The sequence below is a fragment of the Oncorhynchus kisutch genome, linkage group LG22 (genome assembly GCF_002021735.2).
Source record: "Oncorhynchus kisutch isolate 150728-3 linkage group LG22, Okis_V2, whole genome shotgun sequence".
In the NCBI taxonomy this organism is placed as follows: domain Eukaryota; kingdom Metazoa; phylum Chordata; class Actinopteri; order Salmoniformes; family Salmonidae; genus Oncorhynchus; species Oncorhynchus kisutch.
Genome location: NC_034195.2, coordinates 22,562,179 through 22,587,814, shown reverse-complemented (window position 1 = coordinate 22,587,814; position 25,636 = coordinate 22,562,179). Strand labels below are relative to the sequence as shown.

Sequence of the window (25,636 nt, the reverse complement as noted above, 5' to 3'; positions counted from 1 at the left end):
TTGCCTAGTTAAATAAAACACGAGGAAGGTGTTCCTAATGTTTGGTATACTCAGTGTATAAAGTATATTCCAAACAAAGTGTTTTGATAACTGTTACACTTGAAAGTTTCATGTAGAACAAACCCTCCTTCACATAATATTGTAGAAGCAGTGTTCTACTATAACAATGTACAAATATTACACTTGTCTTTCATATTTTGTCAGTCACAATCAATTGTCACTAGTGTAGAGAGGAGTAGGCAGTCACAGGTTTAGAACTACTGAATTTATTTAAGCACCAGAGAACAAAGCGAGACGAAACCCAAACGCTGTTGTGCTCAAAATATATCTATCTTCATATACAAAAAGACACTGGGCGAAACAAAACGAAGTACTCTGGTAATAGTAGGAGAGATTCCTCTCAGGGAAAACAAGTAACATTTACAATGACTGACAGCGGGAGTATATACAGAGTGGGGATAGGAACCAGGTGTGTGTAATGATGACGAGACAAGTCCTGGGTTGGGCATTTGCCAGCAGTAGGTTCGGCAGCAGCTAGAAGGCCGGCGACGCCGAACGCCTGAGCTGGACAGGAGGGGGAGCCAAAGCGAAGGCTGGTCAATACAGACACCAAATCAACATTTTGTCTGGTGGTGCTGGGGCAAACTTAACCAAACATGTCAGTCATCATAACTTCCTGTATGGTGTCCCATATCTCACCCCAATGAAAGCACCATTTGATTCAATTATAAAAAGATGATAAAAAGTAATAAACGTCTTATTTCATTGCTGAGTGCAAGGTCTCTCTCCATTTCATAAATTATACCCTGATGAAGATTGCTTCTCTGTCGAGACGTTGGTTATTAGGTTATTAAATTATTGCATCTGAGCTCCTAGAGTGTGCGGCTCTCCTTAAATTTTTCAAGTGTTCTACTCCGCTATCCATCACCTCGCCTAAATTTGTGTGCGTTTCTTTCGCCTCTAGACCTCTCTCCATTCAGAGACATCAGCAACAAGCCTGTCCTGTCAGTCTGGACTCCATCACATCTCACTCACACAGAGCATTGATTACATTATCAATGGTGGTTCTGGTTAGCAGGGTGGAACCAACTTGATCGCTGCTTTCACCTTCACCTTTCTATTTCACAGATGTCATAAAATGTGAAACAGAAAGGTGAACACAGCGATCAGGCTGGTTCCACCAGGCTAGATGATGCCCTGGACATTATATGCATCTAAGAAGTAGAAAATAAGCAACAAATAACGTCAGTTTACATCAATTATGTTTCACAATTATGTTATCAAAGTAATGAAGTGGGTTACCTTCTGTATTTGTAGAAATGATGAGCCTGTGAAAGCTGCTGCCACTGGCAGGTGAAGGTTGCTGGCAGGATACTTGCCAGACATGTGGCTGACTGTTCCATTCATAGTGAGAGTATGTCTGCATGATGCTGATGATGTCCCCCTTGCTGCTCTTCTCTATGCTGTTTCCGGCTGCGAACTGGACATCGCTCTAACAACTGCAGCAGGCAATCTTATGAGTTGGTGTTGACTGGGGGAGCCTGTGACAGGGAGATATAATAGACAATCAAGTGGTAAATTGCATTTTGTTATAAAGAAAGGACAAAGCATTTTGTTAATGCACAATTTAACATAACACATATTACATGTCGTTGTGTCATCAGGGCAGTAACTTGGGTCACTAGCAGAGGCCTGATGTGTCCTTTTCATGGGAGTCAAGGAAGACTGGCAACAACGGAGGTGTCACCAGCGTACTTGTGTCGCATGGCACACTTTTAGTCTGAGGTCTTGCCTGACAAGCTGTGAAAATAGCAAGTGAACAGTGAATTCAATTATTTTGGGAGGTCGCTCAACCATTGCAATCACATTGCTGGACATGTTATGATATCCATCTTTGCTCCTGGTAGGTCCTGGCATCCATTCATGACCAGGGGATCAGTCTGGCACCCAACTGTGCACTTTGTCTAACAGAAAAACAGGGACAACGATTGTCATCCCTGGATTATAAACGCTCGAGAAATAATCTCATTTGGAAGCTAATTCTATGCTTTACAGAAGTAGACTGACTTGCTCCAGATTAGATTCAGTGCGGTGACACCGTTACACTATGTAACCAGCTGTGACATGTTTTGCTATAGCACTGGGTTGGTTTGGGTTTGATGCTGCTAGTTGGTTTGGGTTTGATGCTGGTAGTTGGTTTGGGTTTGATGCTGCTAGTTGGTTTGGGTTTGATGCTGCTAGTTGGTTTGGGTTTGATGCTGCTAGTTGGTTTGGGTTTGATGCTGCTAGTTGGATTGGGTTTGATGCTGCTAGTTGGATTGGGTTTGATGCTGCTAGTTGGTTTGGGTTTGATGCTGCTAGTTGGTTTGGGTTTGATGCTGCTAGTTGGTTTGGGTTTGATGCTGCTAGTTGGTTTGGGTTTGATGCTGCTAGTTGGTTTGGGTTTGATGCTGCTAGTTGGTTTGGGTTTGATGCTGCTAGTTGGTTTGGGTTTGATGCTGCTAGTTGGTTTGGGTTTGATGCTGCTAGTTGGTTTGGGTTTGATGCTGCTAGTTGGTTTGGGTTTGATGCTGCTAGTTGGTTTGGGTTTGATGCTGCTAGTTGGTTTGGGTTTGATGCTGCTGGTTGGTTTGGGTTTGATGCTGCTGGTTGGTTTGGGTTTGATGCTGCTGGTTGGTTTGGGTTTGATGCTGCTGGTTGGTTTGGGTTTGATGCTGCTGGTTGGTTTGGGTTTGATGCTGCTAGTTGGTTTGGGTTTGATGCTGCTAGTTGGTTTGGGTTTGATGCTGCTAGTTGGTTTGGGTTTGTTGCTGCTAGTTGGTTTGGGTTTGTTGCTGAATGGTCAACTCCTATAGGGCTTTTCAGTCTCAAACAGCCGTGTACTATCAAACGTGGTGCGGGCGATGAAACAACAGAGCCCCATTCAATGAAGCGAAGTGGGCGGAGGGCCGATTTGTACGTGGAGCTTGGCAAAAGGGGTCATGAATTGTTGACATAACTGCAATCCAAACACAACCTTCTACTCGTTGTGGCTTTATGACCAATATTTTACTATTTACGCTTTGTAGTCGATTTTGACACTTGAATAAATGTTTCTGACTGGTATCGATGCCACATTGGCCGTTTTCAAAGATATTTGGTGGTTTTTAGGGGCAGTCGTTCTTTAATTAATTTATTGACTGTTCATTGACTTCAGCCATTTGTTCATTAATTTATCTGTAATTGTTTTGCAGATTGGCTCTAGCTGTGAGTTATCTTCTATAACTTGAATGTGACAGGATAACAGAGTGGTAAATGTGTGTGCCTTAAATTCCCTTTGAACCATGGCTTAGACTTCAATACCAGTCACTCTATCAAGCTAAACATAATTAAGGGGGAGGTGCAACACAGCTCTATAGCTCTCAGGAGGATATGTTGCTTCAACACAGAGCAGTGACTTCAGAACTTGTGTGAAAGTCATTTTTTAAAAATAAATCAAAGACACGTGACAGAGCTGAGAACGAGCTATCTATTAAATCCCATCAGTTCCATATGACAGAATGTATAGGTGCCATCACATCCTCTCAGCTTCCGCACGACGTGCTGCTGCTGCTGCCTGTGTTTCCTGGAGATAGCACACCTCATACAAAACTCATTCAACCTGACAGTAGTGAGGAGGTGAGGTAGTGAAGGAGACGTATGTCTCTCAGAACGTGGATAGTGGTGCTTCGCAAGCCTGTCTGACGTACGTACCAGGGGAACTCTAGCTAATTAGCAGCGAGCAGAGCTTAATCCCCATCTAAATCATTAGGCAGAGAAACAAACAGGGCCCCTCTGCTTTCCTCTGAATGGCTGTAATTAAGACAGATCTCTGACACCCAGCTAAGTGTTGCAATGGTCTAAACTCCACCAATCTGTCCAAACAAACCTCCCTCTACACCCTGCCCATACCCCTCTCTTCCCCATCTACACCCTAAAAACAAATCATTTTAGGAGTTCTTCAAATAGAAACTGTGGGACATAAAACATTGAGACAAACCAATATCAATTGTACATACCTTTTTGTGCCTCCTTGACGGTAGGCTATACCTGCAGATACAGACACACACACACAAAAGTGAGCAGTTCAGTCATCTGCGCAAAATGTAGCTATAGCCTTTAGAATATTCTTACCTCGTTATTTGATTGATATCCATTGAATTGTGTCCATTTTCTGTTTCAGAGAGAACCTTACCTGACATTGAGGAGATCTTAAAAATGTTAAGTGCCTGCACCTGCTGTCGTCATAAATTAAAACATTTTCAGTTGGGCATTAAAGTTCCTGCAAGAACCCCCAAGAACTAAAGAGATTCCTCAATGAACGCTACACTACCGTTCAAAAGTTTGTGGTCACTTAGAAATGTCCTTGTTTTTGAAAGAAATAAAGTGTAGACATTGTTAATGTTGTAAATTACTATTGTAGCTGGAAATGGCAGATTTTTTATTGAATTATCTGCATAGGTGTACAGAGGCCCATTATCAGCAACCATCACTCCTGTGTTCCAATGGCACGTTGCGTTAGCTAATCCAAGTTTATCATTTTCAAAGGCTAATTGATAATTAGAAAACTCTTTTGCAATTGTGTTAGCACAGCTGAAAACTGTTGTCCTGATTAAACTGGCCTTCTTTAGACTAGTTGGGTATCTGGAGCATCAGCATTTTGGGGTTCGAGTACAGGCTCAAAATGTCCAGAAACAAATAACTTTCTTCTGAAACTCGGCAGTCTATTCTTGTTCAGAGAAATGAAGGCTATTCCATGTGAGAAATTGCCAAGAAACTGAAGATCTCGTGCAACGCTGTGTACTACTCTCTTCACAGAACAGCACAAACTGTCTCTAACCAGAATAGAAAGAGGAGTGGGAGGCCCAGGTTCACAATTGAGCAAGAGGACAAGTACTGTACATTAGAGTGTCTAGTTTGAGAAACAGACACCTCACAAGTCCTCAACTGGCAGCTTCATTAATAAATTGTACCCACAAAACACCAGTCTCAACGTCAACAGTGAAGAGGGCGACTCCGGGATGCTGGCCTTCTAGACAGAGTTGCAAAGAAAAAGCCTTACCTCAAACTGGTCAATAAAAATAAAATATTAAGATGGGCAAAAGAACACAGACACTGGACAGAGGAACTCAAAAAATCAGCTTTTCTTTCAAAACAAGGACATTTCTAAGTGGCCTCAAACTTTTGAATGGTAGTGTGCCTATGAACCCTATGGGGTTCTTGGAAGAACCTTTCGGGGCATTTTTCAGTGCCAAGTTTCTTCAATGAACTTTGAGGCTCTTAGAAGGACCCTTGTTGAACTCCTATTTTTTTGTGTACGCCCCTATCTCTTCTACTCAACAAATCCTGGCCAGGACTGACACACTGAGTAATGAATCCCCTCAGCACCGCTGTAATGCCATCCTGAATGTGTAATTTAATGATAGCTCGTGCTCTGTCACTTCTCCCCCCTGCAATTATAATCCCATCTTTTCTTTCATTTATTCCCTTTTCCTTGATTTGAGTCATCCATGGGACTATGCACATCAAATTGCCTGGAGGATGGCTCATAATAATGGCTGGAATGGAGTGAATGGTATCAAACACATGGAAACCATGTGTTTGATGTGCTTAATACCATTCCATTTGTTCTGTTCCAGCCATTATTATGAGCACGTCATCCCCAATTAAGGTGCCACTGGCCGCTTGTGCCGCCTGGATATTAGAGTGAGCTCTGAGCAGGCAGGTACCAGTAGTCTGTCCCTTTATCACCATGCCATATTTGTAGCTGACAATCAAGCGCAGTGACAGAGACTGTCTGGAGGCACTTCTTGCTGACGTTGTTCAGGTCTTATCGTGATTGTAGTGGATATTTCAGATCAATCTGTCCTGAGATCCATAATTACTGCATATAAACATCAACTGCGCCCTGCGGTCAGACATGTTCCTACACCAATCACTGCTGTGGAAGGAACACAATTGAAAAATCACTGATGAAGACAATCACACTAGTTACACAGGCACATTCACATGCTGCCAGAAAGAAAGACACACACACACACACACACACACACACAGCGAATGAATGACCTGGTTTTGAGATTAGTTTCTCCACAGGCAATAGAATTCAGCCCCCAGCGGGACCTGTCAGAAGAATGAATGACTCTGCTACAGACAACTGTTTTGCTATGGAGGAAAGCCCTTCATAGCCGATATGACCATAATAAGACCAGATTCATTCAATGCCTAAGGTCAGGGATCAAGGCTGGAAATATGATTGCTTATTATTCAACATTCCTGAAATATCTCAGAGATAGAATATTGAACTTTGACCTTGTCAGTGTTTACATGCAACTCTTGTGGAAGAATGGTTTGGGGCACTGAGCAAAGGATGGGTGGAGAATAGTTTGTTAGGCATTGACCGTCTCACCTCATACATACGGGCACATTAATTAGGCAGCGTGCATCTGATATTTTATAGTTTGAATGTGATGTGGAAAATAATGAAGTGCATTGGGCTTAGGTTGGGTTGAAAGTTTATATGTGATTCAATGTAGTCTAGAGAATCACATCGATTGAATCTTAAAGTTACCAAACCATTTTCAAACCCATTCTTTTTAGAATCTGGAAGATGGCAGCTCTTTCCAACTGGCCCTAATAGCTGGCACACACTCACCTTAATCAGCCTCTGGAATTAATAAATTAACAACGCATTTGCCTCCATATCTCTTATGCAGATGAGCATGAGTGTTGACACCTGACCCCACACTTGGCAAGCAGCTGCAGGTGATGGGAACAATCCAGGCTCTTTTAGATCAAAATGACCCTGGGTGGTCGGAACCTCACTCCCTCCCTCTCCCACTACTCCTAGTTAGACCACAGAGAGCACAGTCAAAAGCTAGTTCTTACCCTTTCACCTTTGAACTAGTGATGATTTCTGAGTTCACGTTGGAGTTCAGTTAGAAAAATAACCTAAATTAACCCTGGACCACAGTGAGGAGTTTGTGGGCAGAAGTAGGCGGCTGTGACACTTCCTTCAGACCAAGGTTAGTTCAAGCTGTACTCGTGTGTTACCATTTCATGTGTTACCTACACAATGGAACATAGTGCAGAACCCAGTGCAAACATTCCAGTAGCTTTTGCTTGTTCTGTCCGTGTTATGTCCGTGTTATGTCCGTGTTATGTCCGTGTTCTGTCCGTGTTATGTCCATGACACCCAACTAGTCTAAAGAAGGCCAACTCCTTTTTCTATTTCCCATAAACAGGGTTGACAGAACTTCAAGTCAAAAACGTAATCAAGTCCAAAATCTGACAATATTATGCTAATTGTCGGGATTACTATTTTCAAAGTTTACCAAAAAAATAACAATCACCTCCATTTATGATGTGATTCTCTTTTACTATTTGCCGTTTGAATAAAAAGAGAAAAACAAAGGCAAACAATTCGTTTTTTTCCCCTCATTGAGTTCTTTGACTTAATTACTTCTGTAGCCTAACCCTCAGGAGACACTGTGGATTTAGGCTTGTGATTAGAGACAGAACAGTGGCCCACAGAACCTAACCAAATGAAAACACCAGCTACAATGTGCAGTTAGGGGAGAATAAACTGCTATGGCTTAGCATTTTAATTAAACAATCACCCTTTCAGAAATACCACAATTCATTTATATTCCATTTCCTTTTTACAAATCACTATTCCCATTTCAATATCTTGTGTTTACTTTCCATTGGGGAAAGAGAGAAAGGTGGCAACATCTTCAGTATGTAAACATAACATATTGTAATCAGGATGGTTGTGTTAATTGACTGCTTGGCTCTTTTGGGCTTTTCTAAATGCACCTTGCTACAGCAAATACAACATACAGCACTTAGTACAGTAATATGGTGTAAACGCCTACATTTATAAAGAGAAAATATCATTTCATTCTCTGGTCATATAATTTAATAAGAAAATAATGATCACAGATGTAGAATGATGATAAAAGGACATTTCCAAGGTAAAATGTTTACACTATGCTATTTATTTAGATGAAATCAGGGGGAAAGAAACATTGGAAAGAAAGTAGCTACTGAGGTCCGTGGTGTGGATGAAAAACAACTAATAATAGTATTGCTTTGCAATAGTATAGCTGTAACGTTTGTCGTCGGAAGGAGACCAAGGTGCAGCGTGGTAAGTGTTCATGATTCTTTATTAATCAAAAAACACTCGAACAAAATCACAAAGACAAAAATCGAACAGTTCTGTAAGGCAAATAAACTATACAGAAAACAACTACCCACAAAACACAGGTGGGGAAAAGGCTACCTATGTATGGTTCCCACTCAGAGACAACGATAGACAGCTGCCTCTGATTGGGAACCACACTCGGACAAAAACAAAGAAATAGAAAACATAGAAACTAGAATGCCCACCCTAGTCACACCCTGGCCTAACCAAAATAGAGAATAAAAGCCTCTCTATGGCCAGGGCGTGACAATAGCATTGTATGAGTACAAGTCTAGCATGTTTGGAAACTATCCTTAACACACAATATACTGTACTGTACATATGTAAAAATCATGAAAGCATTATTTTCTTCTGAATATGTAAACTACCAAGTGGTTCTTATATCCTACACAGTACTAGGTATGACTTTAATACTTTACTGCAACTGTGATAACATACTGTTTTCATTTCCTTTCAATTACTCTCTCCCTTTCATTGCTCTCTCTTTCACTCGAATAATCTCAGACCTATTATGAGACAGCCAATGCATTTCTTTTTCCCTTAAAGCTTTTTCTTTCCTCATGTCTCATCTGAGAAGACGTTTCAGTTAAATCCACTGTTTCAATGACTTATTGTGTGAACTCACCAAGGTGTTAAATTCTATTTCTGGTAACTTTTGCAATCCATATTGATCAGGTCCTCAATATACTTTAATGTTTAAAGATTTTATGACTTACCAGTGCTATGAATTAGACGGGCCATCCGCTTGACATTAGACTGGACCAGGCTGTGTTAATATGTTCAGCTCATTCTCATTTTCACTATATTTCATGTTAGACACTCAATATTCATATCAAGAGCAGGAACATGAGGGTTGATGTATGCGCTGTCCAAATGTGCTGTGATATGGGAAAAGAACCTTGTAGCTTGTGTACCTTGCCAAACTGTAATGGCATATTCCAGCCATTAAAAATGGTGTAAAGTGGCTACTAATCAATTCTGTCTGTAATTGCTTATTAACAAATGGGCCCTTAAATGTTAATGTGCATTTGGCAGGAGGCTGGAGGCGTGTTGATTAGAATGCTGTGACATATCTCCAGGTCGTCAGTGTGGCCAGCACACATTTGCATCTTTTTGCTAACACATTCACCTTGTACGACTCAGTTTGCATTTTCTTTGAAAAAATGACACAGTATCAAAAAGGAAAGCTGATGAAAACACAAGCTGTATGTTTCCATTCCATACAGGTTTACCATAGCAGTCATAGTCAGTAATCATTCTTTGAGTGCTGTTAAAGAAAGCTGTGTGTGTGTGTGTGTGTGCGTGTGCGTTAAAGCAGCAGCAAATAGTGTGTGCCAAATGAGATGGATTCTGAATAGAGAGTGAGATGTCTACAGGACTTCAATACGAATGTAATGCTGTGACTGACAGGTCTTGTAATTCGTTGAGAGGTACCTAGAATAAATCAGCTTTTCTACGGGATTCAAAAATGCTTCTAAGATGATCCCCTCTCGTGCAGTGCTCTATTCAAATTGAATTTATCAGCCTATAATGATGGCAATAACATGCCCATGCTCTCATTCTCACACACACACACACACACACACACACACACACACACACACACACGTGTGTGTGTGTGCAATGTGTGAATGAGAGCATGGGCATGTTATATATATACCCTTCACACTAAATTTACATTAACGGTTTATTCACACATCAAATCAATTCAAGCACATGTACATGCTCTGTAGCTCTTTTCCCTTGTCTGACAATGAAGGACATAAAGTGGAAATGCAATGTTGTGATATCTCTGTTGTCTCAGTGCTCCAGTTCTTTGACAACTTTTCCAGTTCTTGAGTTCAATGTCATTCAAGAATAAACACCACAGAAATCCATCCATCTATGTTGTTGAATTGATAGAGCAGTGGATCTTTTCTTTGCTTAGTGGAAAGGTAGGGATATGTCATTGTTGTTTCCATTCACAATCTCATCCATGGTTGTGGACGGGTGTGACAGCCTTGGACTTTGCACTGGAGCATCAGCAGGTGTCCACCCTCCCTGTCTGTCTCACGAGAGGAATGCTTTCTCAGGGGCATCCTATAAACAGTGTCCTTTTATGCTCTCTGATTTCCTTCCCGGCTTTACAGTGAATGCTATAAATCTATCCATTTATTTTAACTTTATTTCTCACTTCATTAGTTTCTGGGACACTGTGTGGCTGGCTCGGAAAAGAAGTTTGGCTCCTTTGAGAGATAAAATGTAATTTCACAGTCAACTTGCTGTGATATAGTCTTTCAAAACAATAGAGTGGGGGCAGATATGAGTCCCACTTGGTTCAGTACTTTGGTGTAGCAGTACATCAGATATGTGTCTCTAGGGGGGAGTGAGTGGTGGCAGGTAGCAAACATTTCCAAACACCCTCTGCAATTACTATGGTGTCAGCCATGGCAACTGAACACATTTTGAAATGAAATACCGCTATGAAATATGACTTAGCCTTTTGCAGAAAATAACCAATTCTACATATACTGTAAATTAAATTAAAAATGTTAAATCTCTTGCGAGTACAGCTCATTAAAGAATAGCCTGATTGATCATCAGTAATTCAATCAAATCAATCAAATGTATTTATAAAGCCCTTCTTACATCAGCTGATGTCACAAAGTGCTGTACAGAAACCCAGCCTAAAACCCCAAACAGCAAGCAATGCAGGTAGACGCATTATTAATTAACTGATTAGTAGAGATTGTAGGGTGACAATCAGTGTTCGAGACAATATGGTACTGTATTGCTGTACATAATTCTATACAATTGTGGGTGTCTGTTCCCTTTTTTACCTGCCCGGCTCTGCACACACACACACACACATACGCCTCTTTGCAGCTAAACAGATCAGACAAATGATCAAAACATGGTTTATTCCAGTAGCTCTGCAGCCTATTTGCTGTGCTACAGCATCACACACATTGTTAAGTAGAAACATGGCACGGCCTGATATAGTGGCTTGCGAAAGTATTCACCACCCCTTGGCATTTTTCCTATTATGTTGCCTTACAACCTGGAATTAAAAATGTTTTTTGGGGGAGTTTGTATCATTTGATTTACACAACAAGCCTACCACTTTGAAGATGCAAAATATTTTTTTATTGTGAAACAAACAAGAAATAATACAAAAAAACGGAAAACTTGAGTGTGCATAACTATTCACCCCTCCAAAGTCAATAGTTTGTAGAAACACCTTTTGCAGCAATTACAGCTGCAAATCTCTTGGGGTATGTCTCTATAAACTTGGCACATTTAGCCACTGGGAGTTTTGCCCATTCTTCAAGGCAAAACTGCTCCAGCTCCTTGAAGTTGAATGGGTTCCGCTGGTGTACAGCAATCTTTAAGTCATACCACAGATTCTCAATTGGATTGAGGTCTGGGCTTTAACTAGGCCATTCGAAGACATTTAAATGTTAACCCTTTAACCACTCGAGTGTTGCTTCAGCAGTATGCTTAGGGTCATTGTCCTGCTGGAAGGTGAACCTCCGTCCCAGTCTCAAATCTCTCAAAGAATTTCCCTGTATTTAGCTTCATCCATCATTCCTTCAATACTGATTAGTTTCCCAGTCCCTGCTGAGGAAAAACATCCCCACTGCATGATGCTACCACCTCCATGCTTCACTGTTGGGATGGTGTTCTCGAGGTGATGAGAGGTGTTGTGATTGCGCCAGACATAGCATTTTCCTTGATGGCCAAAAAGCTACATTTTAGTCTCATCTGACCAGAGTACCTTCTTCCATATGTTTGGGGAGTCTCCCACATGCCTTTTGGCGAACACAATGGCTTTTTTTTTTTTTTGGCCACTCTTCCGTAAAGCTCAGCTCTGTGGAGTGTACGGCTTAAAGTGGTCCTATGGACAGATACTCCAATCTCCGCTGTGGAGCTTTGCAGCTCCTTCAGGGTTGTCTTTGATCTCTTTGTTGCCTCTCTGATTATTGCCCTCCTTGCCTGGTCCGTGAGTTTTGGTGGGTGGCCGTCTCTTGGCAGGTTTGTTGTGATGCCATATTCTTTAAATTTTTTGCTATGTTCAAAGTTTCTGATATTTTTTTATAACCCAACCCCGATCTGTACTGCTCCAAAACTTTGCCCTGACCAGTTTGGAGAGCTTCTTGGTCTTCATGGTGCCGCTTGCTTAGTGGTGCCACTTGCTTAGTGGTGTTGCAGACTCTGGGGCCTTTCAGAACAGGTGTATATATCCCCCATATATACTTAGATTCCACACAGGTGGACTTTATTTAACTAATTATGTGACATCTGAAGGTAATTGGTTGCACCAGATCTGATTTAGGGGCTTCATAGCAAAGGGGGTGAATACATATGCGCGCACATCTTTTTCATTTTTTGTAAATATTTTAAATTTTTTGAAAGTAGTTATTTTTTTTATTTCACATCACCAATTTGGACTATTTTGTGTATGTTCATTACATGAAATCCAAATAAAAATCTATTTAAATTACAAGTTATAATGCAGAAAAATGACAAGGGGGATGAATACTTTTGCAAGGCACTGTAAATGTCTCTCGCTTCATTAGCTGTAGTCTCTCACACCATAAAACACCGGGAGTCTATCGGAGATGATAACACCACCATACCCACCCCAAGAAGGATGGTAGAGGAAAATCCATGCGCTACATGGGATAGATTGTAAAAAGAAAATAACAAAATAAATGAATATCATTCCACAAATTGTCTCCATGTTATGAACGTGTTTTGTTTTGGCACATTAGATCAGAGCCGTAAAGTCAGCCAGTCCTGGACCTAGAGGCATCTTTGATACCAAGTGTGTGTGTGCGTGTACATGGGTGTCCATGGAGCTCAGAGTTTGCTGTTCTTCTGAAACTGTGAGACCAAGCCCAGCACCTGTTCTGTAACTGTGATGACTTTGTTGTGCATGTAGGCAGCGCTGTTGGACGGGGTCTCCTGCAGGAAGTATCTGTAGTTCACCATGATGCCACAGGAGTTGGCCACTCCCCGGGGGCTGGTGTCTGCATGCCAGTTCAGCCTCCACATGGTGGCACCATTCTGCAGGTGGAAGTTGGCCACAGGGTTCAGGGTATAGCCGCGCCGCTTCTCTCCGTAGAGGTACCAGGCACAGAGGCGCATCAGGGCAGGCTCCAGGACGTGGACCAGGCGTTCAGAGCGGGTCCACTCGCCAGTGCTGATCAGCTTACGCAGGGCATCCAGGGCGTTGGTATCGGGGGCTGTGTTTGTGACATCTGCCACCTCCCTCCACTCACGTTCAGTTAGCAGCTCCATACGGCCCTCCTTCCGGTGCTGGCTGAGCATGCCCAGTAACCAGGAGGAGAAGCCCGGGATGGGAGACAGGCTGGAGAACTGGGACATGTGGGGGAACTCACTCTGCAAAAAGATAGACAGAGAGGATAGACAGCCTCAGTCTAAAACAACTTTGTCTACACCAGTTAATGAATGAAACCAATGAGGTATTACAGAGAGAAAAGTAGATGAAAAAGTAACATTAAGGAAAGGGTTAGATAGGTTGGATAATACAGGTTCAATAATACATTTTCATCCTGTCAAATTTAAATGTTCTGGACCCGTCCAAGGGAATGCACTTTCCAAACACTTGATAATGAACCCAGTATATAATACCCCAGTGTCTCGCGGAGGAGCTGAACCCAGTATGTAATACCCCAGTGTCTCGCGGAGGAACTGAACCCAGTATGTAATACCCAAGTGTCTCTCGGAGGAGCTGAACTCAGTGAACTACCTATCAGATACAAACGGCTTTGTTTCCCACTGCAACACAAAGCAACAGCACCAATCGACTCCATCTCCACATATCTGCCATTGGGATTGATAGAGATGGATGACCCCCTCATTCTCTTGCTCTACCTTGCCCTCCCTTTCTCTCTCACTTTTAATACCTTCCAAGCTCTTGACTCTGGTCCCTAGTGCCTCTGCCATCATCATACACTGCCTGCCGCCGAGGTTTCACTCTCTCCCCCCTTTCTTTCACTTCTTCACAAGTTCTCTTTCTTGCTCTCTCTCTCTCTCTCTCTCTTCTATTACCTGCCCTCTCTCCCCCTCTCATGTTGGATCTTTCTTGTCTAGGCTGATAAGGTACAGAGCTGTGTGGTGTGTAGATTCACAGGAGGCAGCAGAGGAGGCAACGTGTGTCAGACAACCCCTGGAGGCAGATGTTGGAGTGAGCCTTTCCTTCTACCTCTCTCTCCCTCCCTCTTTCTCATTCATTCCTCTGTACTTCCATCACACGAGTCAGTAGATCTGAGCATAACCATGTCAAGAGGTCACTTTCTATTCATCAGTTCAATTTACTGTAAAGCCTTGGTCAGCAGGCTTAGAGCAGGCATGCAATCCACAGTGAAATAAGTAAGGCCAAATGATAGGGAGACAGAAAAGGCCCTAGAGAGTAATGCTGAAAGACAACGGGATCCTCCTCCCTACTTCCTCAACCACACTGTGACCTTCTCTTTCCCTCCCCATCATCCATCCATTGCAGTGGTCCCTCAGTGGCTGTAGAGGTGTTCGATTGCCCTTAATATGGGGCATAACACTGCAATGGCACTGCACACAGTCACAATGTCATCTTTCTTAGTTTTTTTGTCCTACTGATATGAGGGGTTATCAGCATGACCTCGGGATAAAGCCAGAACTCATTGGTCACAAGAAAAGGCTTGGTAAAACAAAATTACATTTCTGCTTTAATTCAATATCTGCAGAGTTCAGATGGAATCGAGACTACAGATAAAAAAAAGTTCAAGCCCTACAAAACAATGTACATCCCTAGAACTTCATAGATCGATTCACCAATGTCAAGAACGCAGATTGAACAATGGAGAGGATGGGAATACTTAGACCAGGCTACTGTACAATTCAACAAGAAACACACTTCATACTCTTATCCTACAAGTCTATACTCTGCCAGACTAACAACTACACTCACAGAAAAAAATCTCTTCAAAAACAGAGTCCATATTTACTATAAATAAAGATTCAAATAAATAAAGGCTTTCACGATCACTTGCTTTGCATGTCATTATAGCAGGACATGACCATTTCAACCTTTCAGACAAGCCTCCCAGCTATGTAAATCCATGAGGTTGAGTGGCTCTTGTTTTTCCATTCAATGTTCCAATCATTTAATAAGAGCTATAGCTGGAGCACCCTGACATGGAGTGGTTTCCTCTCCTCTCGACATGATTAGGTCTGACAGCTGAAATGTCAATATTCCTCTCTCTATCTTGGCTGAAATGTGGAGAAGAGCATTCAATCCTACCGCAATCCCCTCTTTACCCACAAGCACACACCTAACATGCAGGTGGAAATACAGGATGGTGCGAGTATTTAGTTTAATTTAGCTTGTCTAGGTTATATTACAAGAAATGTTTATCTTATAATAATTACGACTCTTCCCACACTGAAATAGCCTCCAGCTTATGTTGAACTACTGTTGTGATTGACTGCCATCTGTTTCTTGGCCATGGCCAGAAGTGTTGGGGTGTTGTGAGTGGTTGTGGTTCTAAGAACTTGGTGGCAGTCTGGAGAGAATGGAATCTATCAGGTGACACTGAAGCGAGTGACAAACAGAGTGTAAAAAAACTCTGACCATGGAGATGGCTAATTAATCACGTATTATGACGCAGGGGAGCAGCTGATTGACTCAGGAGACGTTCCACAGTGTTCAGATGTGGGGCCCCATGAGAGGGGCAGTCCGACTTTGCCTGTCATTCTGCTCATGGAAACAGTGGTGTGATGTCATTCTCCACCCACCTGCAGCTCCCGCACCACTCTCTTGATAAGAACGTTCCCCAGCTCCACCCCCTGCAGGCCAGCCTGGCTGGAGGAGATGGAGTAGAACACTGCTGTGTTGACCTTGTTCACATCCTCCTCCAAGTCCAGGGTAGCCAACTCTCTCACGATACTCTATGGGACAGGAGAAAGAACATTGTTGGAGTCAGACATACAGTCTATTATCAAATTGTGGTCTCCAGTACTATAAAGAGGAATGAATCTACAGAACAGCTAAACCAACGTCTCAATTTCTGTATTCTCCCTCATATTCAATAAATGAGGTATTCCATATAAAACCTCTCACCTGTATGTTATCAGAGATGTCCTCTGTGAGTGCCACATGCAGGACGACCAGTGGTTCCCCTGGCATGGCAGCGTGAGTGAAGGCATAGCAGCGACGGTACGGCCCCACCCTACGTTTTATATCGGTCCAGTTCCTCACAGGGTGGACAGCCTCGTACCTGCCAGGACATACACAGTCAGACATGGGTTTACTGTAGAGCTATAAGTGTTGGTGTGTCTGTGTGTCGGTGTGTCTGTGTGTGTACAACAGGGGCTTCTTACTGGCTGATCTTCTGCAGTATCTCGCAGGGGGACTGCCAGGTGATCCTCTCCAGACGCAGCAGACCCACAGAGAACCACTCCGACAGCAGACTCTTCAGAGTGCCATTCAGGTCCTGCAACATCAGAACCCAGAGGTAAAGCTCCTGTGTACTCTGGCCAGCTACTCAATAATTAGTTAGTCATGAGAGAGACTAATCAGAACCAAATACAGGATGTAGCTGCTAGAGTGTGGCTGCCAGAGACAAGCTATTTCTATTTACCTATTAACAAAAACATTTGCTTACTGATTAAAGTGTCCATTTAAAGCATATTAGAGCCTGACACTCCCAGTCCCAGCACCTAATGCCATCCAAATGGTTTTAGCACACTGAAAACGAGCTGCCATAGTGCTTACAGGTGTTATTTTTTTTTCTCAATCTGTAACTAGTGTCAGCTTAATAACACTGTGAACAGCTCAATCAGTTCACTTAAGTAGAATTCATGACTGAATGTCATCACACTATCTAGTGACTGACAGCAGCATTAATAACATCACAGGCTGGTATCAAAAGCATGGCTGTCACATAATCCTGCAGTTCCATGATCACCTACAAGGCCTACTTTTTGTTGTTGTATGTCCTCCTGGGCATTTGTTTGTTTTCATTATCCACATCTCCACCCTATCCACATCGACGGGATAGTAGTGGAGAGGGTAGTACGTTTTAAGTTCCTTGGCGTACACATCACGGGCAAACTGATTTGGTCCACCCACACAGACAGCGCTGTGAAGAAGGCGCAGCAGCGCCTCAGCAACCTCAGGTGGCTGAAGAAATTTGGCTTGTCACCAAAAGCACTCACAAACTTCTACAGATGCACAATCGAGAGCATCCTGTAGGGCTGTATCACCGCCTGGTACGGCAACTGCTCCACCCACAACCGTAAGGCTCTCCAGAGGGTAGTGAGGTCTGCACAACGCATCACCGGGGGCAAACTACCTGCCCTCCAGGACACCTACACCACCCGATGTCACAGGAAGGCCATAAAGATCATGAGTGGCTGATGCCAACATACTGACTCAACTCCAGCCACTTTAATAATGGAAATTCATGTAAATAATGTATCACTAGCCACTTTCAACAGTGCCACCTAATATAATGTTTACATACCCTACATTACTCATCTCATATGTATATACTGTATTCGATACCATCTACTGCATCTTGCCTATGCTGTTCTGTACCATCACTCATTCATATATCTTTATGTACATATTATTTATCCCTTTACACTTGTGTAAGGTAGTAGTTGTGGAATTGTTAGGTTAGATTACTCGTTGGTTATTACTGCATTGTTGGAACTCTAGAAGCACAAGCATTTCGCTACACTCGCATTAACATCTGCTAACCATGTGTATGTGACAAATACAAATGGATTTGATTTATATCTGTTGGTGGTGATGATGGCACAGGTGGATCTGGAGCCTACGGTACTGTATATGAGGAGACATAGGCCTCACACTTCAATAAACACATTGTCATATGAGCAGGGTATAGTCCTCCTCCAAGGATCTGACTTCATTATAGCAGAGAAAGGCTCTCTCAACAAACAAACATACCATTATACCTGCATAAACTCACACTGAGTTAAGACTAGACGTACTCTATTCTGTCCGTCAACAGCCAAACACTGTACCTGCCAATAATAATGTGCATTATACATTGCCCCCCCAAAAATAAACATTGATAACTGTCGGGCCTAAATATAGTTGATGCCAATCCCTTCCAAATGAACTGAAAGTGCTTGTGAATTCTACACTTAACAAAAGCTAATTCCAAAACTTAGAATTCTGCACGAACATGAATTATACTGAAAAAAATATAAATGATTTTACTGAGTTACAGTTCATATAAGGAAGTCAGTCAATTGAAATGAATTAAATTGGGCTCCCAAATGGTGGCCATTGCTCCCAGCATGCTCCCTGTGACAAAACTGCACATTATGTGACCTTTTACTGTCCCCAACAGGTTCACCTGTTTAATGATCATGCAGTTTAATCAGCTCCTTGATATGCCACACCTGTCAGGTGGATGGATTTTTTTGGCAAAGTAGAAATGCTCGCAAATAGGGATGTAAACAAATTTGTGCACAAGCTTTTTGTGCATTTGAACAATTTTATTTCAGCTCATGAAACATGAGACCAACACTTTACATGTTGCATTTTTGTTCATGTTTTTACAGACACAGTATATTTTACATTAGTTATCTTGTATTTTGATTGTTTTTGCATTTTTTTTTATACCATCCATATTTTCTTAGCTAGCTGAATTTCACACAACCCCAAAAACTTATCCAAAACAGCACATTTTAAAAGCGTCTCGGTGTGTGTGTTTGTGTGTCTTTGATGACTCACACAAAAAAATACAAACTTAGAATCTGACAACAGGAGCAAATAAATAATTCTGAGATTGATGATGAACCCTGAAAAAGCGTTAAGATATCGTGCTATGTCGACACATACAACCGCAGCTACCGCCTTGCCTCTGGGTTAAAGAAGCTCCCAATTCTTAGTCACACAAAAGAACAGCAAACTCAGGGACAAATCTGTATTTCGTTGACCTTGCGGCAGATGAAAACCTTTGAAATGGAAGAGTCGCAATAGTCAGGTTTAGTGACATGGAAGTAGAAGGGAGAGCAAGTGAAGAGGCTGAGGAATCAAAGACCTTGAAATTAAACTGGCCTGAATGGCTGTGACAATAATGTGAGCCTTTGAAAAAAAGCTTGAGAGATTCTAATCCTTGAGAGAAAATGTAATTTTCTTTCATTGGCACTGTACCAGTAAAATGTGAAATTTGTGTTACAGTATATGCCGTTGAGGACATTGATTTGGAATTTGCACCGTTGTTACACAGTTGCTAGTATTGCATGCACAAAGAGAACCATAAGGAAACTGTGATGCATATGAAACAGGAACAAAGCCAAAGTTATTCAGTTGTGCATTCAAAGTTTCCAGGGTACAACAGGACAGCCTCCCAGCCCCTACTACACTATGTGCCTTTTGCTCCAGTAGGCCTAGATGACATGTGACAGGCTTAGGCTAAAATTGCCTCTGAGAAACCACAACCAATATACTTGTCAAATGTAAGGGACCACTAAACTGAAGTCACAGCAGAAGTATATTATGAATCCCAGTTATTTTCCTAATCTCTCACCTCCCAGGTCATTCTGTGCACAGTTAAAGAAGAATGAAAATAGTGATTGATAAAAAAAAAATTGATAGACCAACAGCAGGAAACAAGTCTACTATAGAAATGTGAGTTACTTCTAAACAACCTTGGTAATTGCAGTCTTGGCAATTCAGAACTTTTATAAGGCCTATTTGATTCTGCTTGACTCGCTGTTTTAATTACTATCATGTTTATGAACACCTTTCTTTCCTCCCACAGTAGATGAGAGGCTCTTATTTTACTCTAACCTATTCCATTTTTAAACCCCAATTTCTCTTGCCCCAAAGTAAGGTAGACATTGTGTACAGTACAGCTGTTCTCGCCTACTGCATTGACAGTGCCACCTTTTTAAAGGAACTCCTGTGGGTGAAATAGTGTATATCATATTTAGCATCATTCTCAAACACAGGTAAAGAGCTGATGCAGCAGAACATAAACGGATAAACAAATCCCTGTGTGAGCTAACTTATAAAGCTAACTTATAAAGAGGCCAAATAATAACTGCGGGAAGATGCTGGTAAAATGAGTCAAGCTGAGCAAGCATTTCCCAATTGATGACCAATTAGATTTGAAGCAATTTTCGCATTCAGTGCAAATGTCCTTTCACCTCCATGTCCTACATCACCCAAGATGGAGAAAAGTAGGCCTTTTCCAGACAGACTGATGTGGGTACAAGTTGGTAACTTGCCTCAATAGGAGATGGGGGAGTTATGGGATCAAAACAGGAAAAGATCTGATTCGATAGAATTTAAACAGCTGGCACAAACAGTTGTGGCCAAATATATTGGTGCCCTTGCACTTTTCTTTAAAAAAATCCCCTTTTCTACTGAAATTGAAAAAAACTTTGTCTCCACGCCATGTTATTGGATTTTCAACAATACAGAACCAATTTTATTTTTGAGATGTTTCCACAACTTGGAGTCCACCTGTGGTAAATTCAATTGATTGGACATGATTTGGAAAGGCACACACCTGTCTATATAAAGGTCCCTTAGTTGACTGTGCATGTCAGAGCAAAAACCACACCATGAGCAATTTCTGCAGCATTGTTGGTCCCCAAGAACCCAGTGGTCTCCATCATTCTTAAATGGAGGAAGTTTGGAACCACCAAGACTCTTCCTAGAGCTGGCCGCCAGGCCAAACTGAGCGCCTTGGTCAGGGAGGTGACCAAGAACCCGATGGTCACTCTGACAGAGCTCCAGAGTTCAACCATCTCTGCAACACTCCACCAATCAGGCCTTTATGGTAGAGTGGCCAGAAGCCACTCCTCTGGAAGACTAGTCAGGATCGAGGCAAAGATGAACGGAGCAAAGTACAGTGAGATCCTTAATGAAATCCTGCTCCAGAGCGCTCAGGAACTCAGATTGGTGCGAAAGTTCACCTTCCAACAGGACAACAACCTTAAGCACACAGCTAAGACCACGCAGGAGTAGCTTCAGGACAAGTCTCTGAATGTCCTTGAGTGGCCCAGCTAGAGCCCGGACTTGAACCCATTCAAATAGCTGTGCAGTAACGCTCCCCATCCAACCTGACATTGCTTGGGAGGATCTGCAGAAAAGAATGGGAGAAACTCCCCAAATACAGGTGTGCTAAGCTTGTATCGTCATACCCAAGAAGACTCAAGGCTGTAATCGCTGCCAAAGGTTCTTCAACAAAGTACTGAGTAAAGGGTCTGAATACTTATGTAAATGTGATATATATATATATATATATACTTTTTTTTTTGCTTTGTCATTATGGGGTATTGTGTGTAGATTGATGAGGGGGGAAAACAATTGAATCAATTTTAGAATAAGGCTGTAATGTAACAAAATGTGGAAAAAGTCAAGGGGTCTGAATCCTGCCCGAAGTGATGTAAACAAATTTGTGCACAACATTTTAGAGAAATAAGTTTGTTGTATGTATAGAACATTTCTGGGATATTTTATTTCAGCTCATGAGACATGGGACCAATACCTTACATGATGTGTTTAGATCTTTTTTTAAGCTTAAGATTCAGCTGATGATTTTTAAAAAATTATTGAGGGGATGGTCAGGGGGCCGGGACATAATTTAAAACATTTGTAGACTGCAAATTGACCGCAAGAAGCCCAAACAGATCATATCTGACTAAAACCTAGGCCTAAGCATTTCAAACCTTGCTTACATTTGTATATGATCACTTTTACATGTTCATATCCAAATCATTCTAAAGTATCTGTAACTCAATGATGTTACTTATAGATGATTTGGATATGAAGCATGAAAATGCTAATATAGGTAGCATTGACTTTCATTGGATTTGTGCAGCAAATTGTAAAAAGTTAGCATTTGAAACAGTGGCCAAGAATGGGTTGTGGTCATACATTGCCCATAAACTGCTTACAGGCTAAGGAAACTAAAATGTAATTTTGTAATTTGGTTGAACTATCCCTTTAACATGGAGGGGGGCAGCACTATCTCATGGTCAGAACCTGGTAATATCAGGATGTAGGATGGGGCATAAACCTAACAACTTCAATGACTAACTTCTCTGAACGGGGACAAAGCATCACCAGAGTCCATTACATAGGATGACGAAACAATACTCCGAGCTACAGCTCCATACTATTTGTCAGACATAGAGAACTGATACTGTATACTGGTTGTTGGGGTGGGATAGGGCTGGGTCTGGGAGGGTCCGTGGGTAACTTTTGACCATTTATTTTGATTCCTTATGTCTTACTCATTGGTAGAAAAATTTTGGCACAAATCAGTTGATGGGTGCTATATTTATTAAATATTATATGAATCCTATAAATTCAAATGGCTTAAATTCTCAGATCAAATCATATTTCAACTAAATAACGATGCGGGAATACTAATCTTATCTGTTTCTAACTACAGAAACAATTTCAGAACAATCTGAGATGGTAGGTGTCATGGCTTGTTGAAATGTCATGGAATGACCTTCATGACACTTTAAAAAAAAATTAAACAAATCCATATGATTTTGAAATGCTTGGCTCAGTCACAGTTTCTTCACTAGGGCAAAAGTGATCAGAGATTAGCTGCTCTAGCAGTCAGTTGAAATGGGACACCCATACCAATGTAGGTCAAAGGGGGCTTCCATGTCATACAGCGTTGTCAACACCTTTACTTAGTATAGTACATTAGGCCTGCAACTGATTTGCCTTTGACACACACGTTTTAAATGTGCTGTACCTACAGTATACATTGGTTACATTGTATAAGGCACCTACATCTGTTTTGTTTCTTAACATTAAATATAGAAACATGTCATCTATTAGCTTGTTTGTAAACAAATCACGTGTTTTATGTTATTTTCCATTGGAAACAATTTTCTATAACACTTATCTGGTTATGGCAGTAGAACTGGCTCCATTTAGTGAACGTTCGTTTTTGAGCAGGTGCAGTCAGATAATTGTGTTAATATGTATTGTTTATCTATTTCCTGATAACTCATAAGAAATAAAAAGTCGATTCCAAGTACTGAAATACATATACTGTTGTGAATAATTCCTGCCTGCACCTGTCAATTATTTCCAAAACGCGCTACGTGATTTGACATTAGCAGGCCACCATATAATATTGTAAACAGTGGCTTTACCCGAATGTGAGGACTGTCACTTCCTTTAGATGATATTATTTCAAGCAGATCGGCACGTAGGTCCACCAGGAACTTCACTCCCCCCTCAACCCTGCTTATGTGATTAAGCAACTGTTTATAGCGCGGAGTCAGACTGTATCGTAACCTGTCCTCTACTTGCAATATTGTAGCCAAGTCCCTTAACTGAGTGTCGAGCAGCTTGCCTGCTAGCTCTGAAACTCCTTTGTGGTCCACACCAAAATCGTGTGATAGCGTTGCTAGTAATTGTGACTTCTCTTCCTTTTCAAGGCTTTTGTAGAAATGCATAAATTCCACACTGTTCGATTCGGGTGGAGGCGGGGACTTCTCTCTCGTCTCGTATGTAGGTAACGGTACCACAACCCTCGTCAGTATGTCCTCCATGGATCTGACAGTACCAGGTGCCGAGGTAAACCGACAACGCACGCTTCGAAAGTTCAAGGCCTGGAGCCTTAAAGCCGTTACTAAAACACTTCGATGTCGCCAGAAACTCACACCACTGCGCAATGTAGAAATTATGGGCTGGGGTATCATCGCAATCTGTAAATTGTCTCTTTCCAGTTGTAAATAATACCAGTACCACCCGGTGCGCAACTTGATCCTTCACGGTATATTATTAAAGAGACAGTACAACTATCACAGCGAGCCTGAAGGAAATAACGCCAGTGTTTTTCCCCCCAACCTATTTTCCCAATGTCACTCTCCCCACCTCAAAATACCTGGTTTAGTTTTTGAATCTACTTTTTATTCCACGTGGTCGACCTTTGCCTATTGTGTGTATGGGAGAGCAATTATGTAACAAAAAGAGAACGCTTGGATTGGAAATGAGTGAATAGGTAGCCAACCAAAAACTAGGACCCCCAAATATTATATTAAATAAATATTTAATTCCTCCGTTAAAATAATCACTGAGCTTCAAGAGCAAATGTGTTTGCTGATATGATGATAGCTGCATTATTGAGGAAAGTGTTTACTTGCTATAACTGTGGTGGTTGTTTTGTGTAAAATGTTGGTGGTTGTTTTGTGTAAAATGCTTGCTTCCGCCAATCCAGTCGTCAGATCAGTTATAACCTACTTCAAGGGAGAGGAAGCTAGGACTCGGGAATAATGCATAAGATTTTTAGAATAGGGCTTGTCAGAAAACAAATAGAAGTGCATATTTAAAATAGAGGAAATGATACCATATTATTAATTTAACATATTTATTGTTGTGCTATGAGTGTCCTTGTTTACTTTATTATGTACTTTCATTCCTCATTATATTCCCCATAAAAAAAACACATATTAGCTGCAGTAAGGCGTATTCGCAGACAGAGGGCGTTGATCGCCAGCTAATTAATTTATTCAGCCAATCAGACTCAATAGCGTTGAACTTTAAAAATCTCGCGCTACTTTCTACAGACAGAGCGGTTTGGAGATTTCAGCCATACACTAAGACAGCAAATTCGCCATTCGTAGCAAAAGTAATCAGTCAAGGCCAAATTTAGCACACAGAAGAAGTGGTAAGCTTGTGGAACTGACAATTAGATTTTCCAGCTAACCACACACCGCTAGTTAGCTAATCAAATATGGTTTAGTATAATACAGTAGTACGTATGCTAACCCATGTGACCGGGATATTTTGCTCACGCTAGCAACCCATAGAATCACACTATATTTTGCTGTTCAGAGCTAATTACGTGCATTTTTGAAAATGCATGTATGTAACGTTAGTTTGTCATTTTTTACTGCACTTCCATGCTTGTCAGGTTAGCGCTGCCATCTGAGTTAACAAACCATTCTGCACCAAGCAAATCATTCTGCTAGCTAATGAACGGTCTGTTTTACAGTGCTCTGTAGGAGATGGGCGGAGAGAAGAATGTTGGCCAAGCCAGAGGAGGGAAGGCCAAAGCGAAGACACCCAGACAGAGGCTGAGTGATAAGGAAGGAGGCTCGGGTGGAGACGCACCTAGGAAAAGGTGAGTCCAGACAGTGACATACAATATCCTATATTATGTGCAATATCAATCTCAGTAAAAAATCTGCATAGGCATCCATGAAATTGTCTTCCTCACTATCTCTAAGACCCAAGTAGTACATATTGCACTGGCTAGGCCTAATCTGAAACATATGTTCACTGCAGCATTCACAAAAAAAAATGTATATTTTTTTTGTATATCTCATTATGTAAAGATGGTCTTTGCATGTAGGTAGTTAGACACTACCTTTCCACGCACTGCATCCTAACTCTCTTCATGT

At 41.6% G+C, this 25,636-nt stretch overlaps 2 protein-coding genes and 1 long non-coding RNA gene across 5 annotated transcripts in view; 1 reads left to right on the top strand and 2 right to left on the bottom strand.

Annotated features, from left to right (window-relative positions):
• Positions 1-246: 246 nt before the first annotated feature.
• Positions 247-4,525, bottom strand: LOC109866894 (uncharacterized). Its single transcript, XR_002251753.2, has 5 exons — positions 4,153-4,525; positions 4,038-4,068; positions 1,647-1,800; positions 1,303-1,541; positions 247-564 (listed from the first exon to the last, which is right to left on the bottom strand). It is a non-coding gene; the product is annotated as an uncharacterized LOC109866894 (long non-coding RNA).
• Positions 4,526-8,168: 3,643 nt separating this feature from the next.
• Positions 8,169-24,060, bottom strand: LOC109866929 (malonyl-CoA decarboxylase, mitochondrial-like). Its single transcript, XM_020455842.2, has 5 exons — positions 23,381-24,060; positions 16,589-16,701; positions 16,329-16,485; positions 16,004-16,156; positions 8,169-13,609 (listed from the first exon to the last, which is right to left on the bottom strand). Exons 1-5 carry the CDS (start codon positions 23,930-23,932, stop codon positions 13,067-13,069), a joined length of 1,518 nt encoding a protein of 505 aa, XP_020311431.1. The 5' UTR covers positions 23,933-24,060; the 3' UTR covers positions 8,169-13,066.
• zgc:173742 (DNA topoisomerase I, mitochondrial) overlaps positions 23,378-25,636 on the top strand; it is a 36,701-nt gene continuing 34,442 nt past the window's right edge. The window contains exons 1-2 of one of the 3 annotated variants that reach the window (XM_020455841.2): positions 23,378-23,436; positions 25,228-25,356. In XM_020455841.2, the coding sequence (XP_020311430.1) occupies positions 25,241-25,356 (116 nt within the window). In that variant the 5' untranslated portion in view covers positions 23,378-23,436; positions 25,228-25,240. Of the gene's footprint in view, positions 23,437-23,695; positions 23,808-24,764; positions 24,901-25,227; positions 25,357-25,636 lie in introns of those variants that run through there. The other 2 variants (XM_031801152.1, XM_020455840.2) reach the window with 2 other exon arrangements.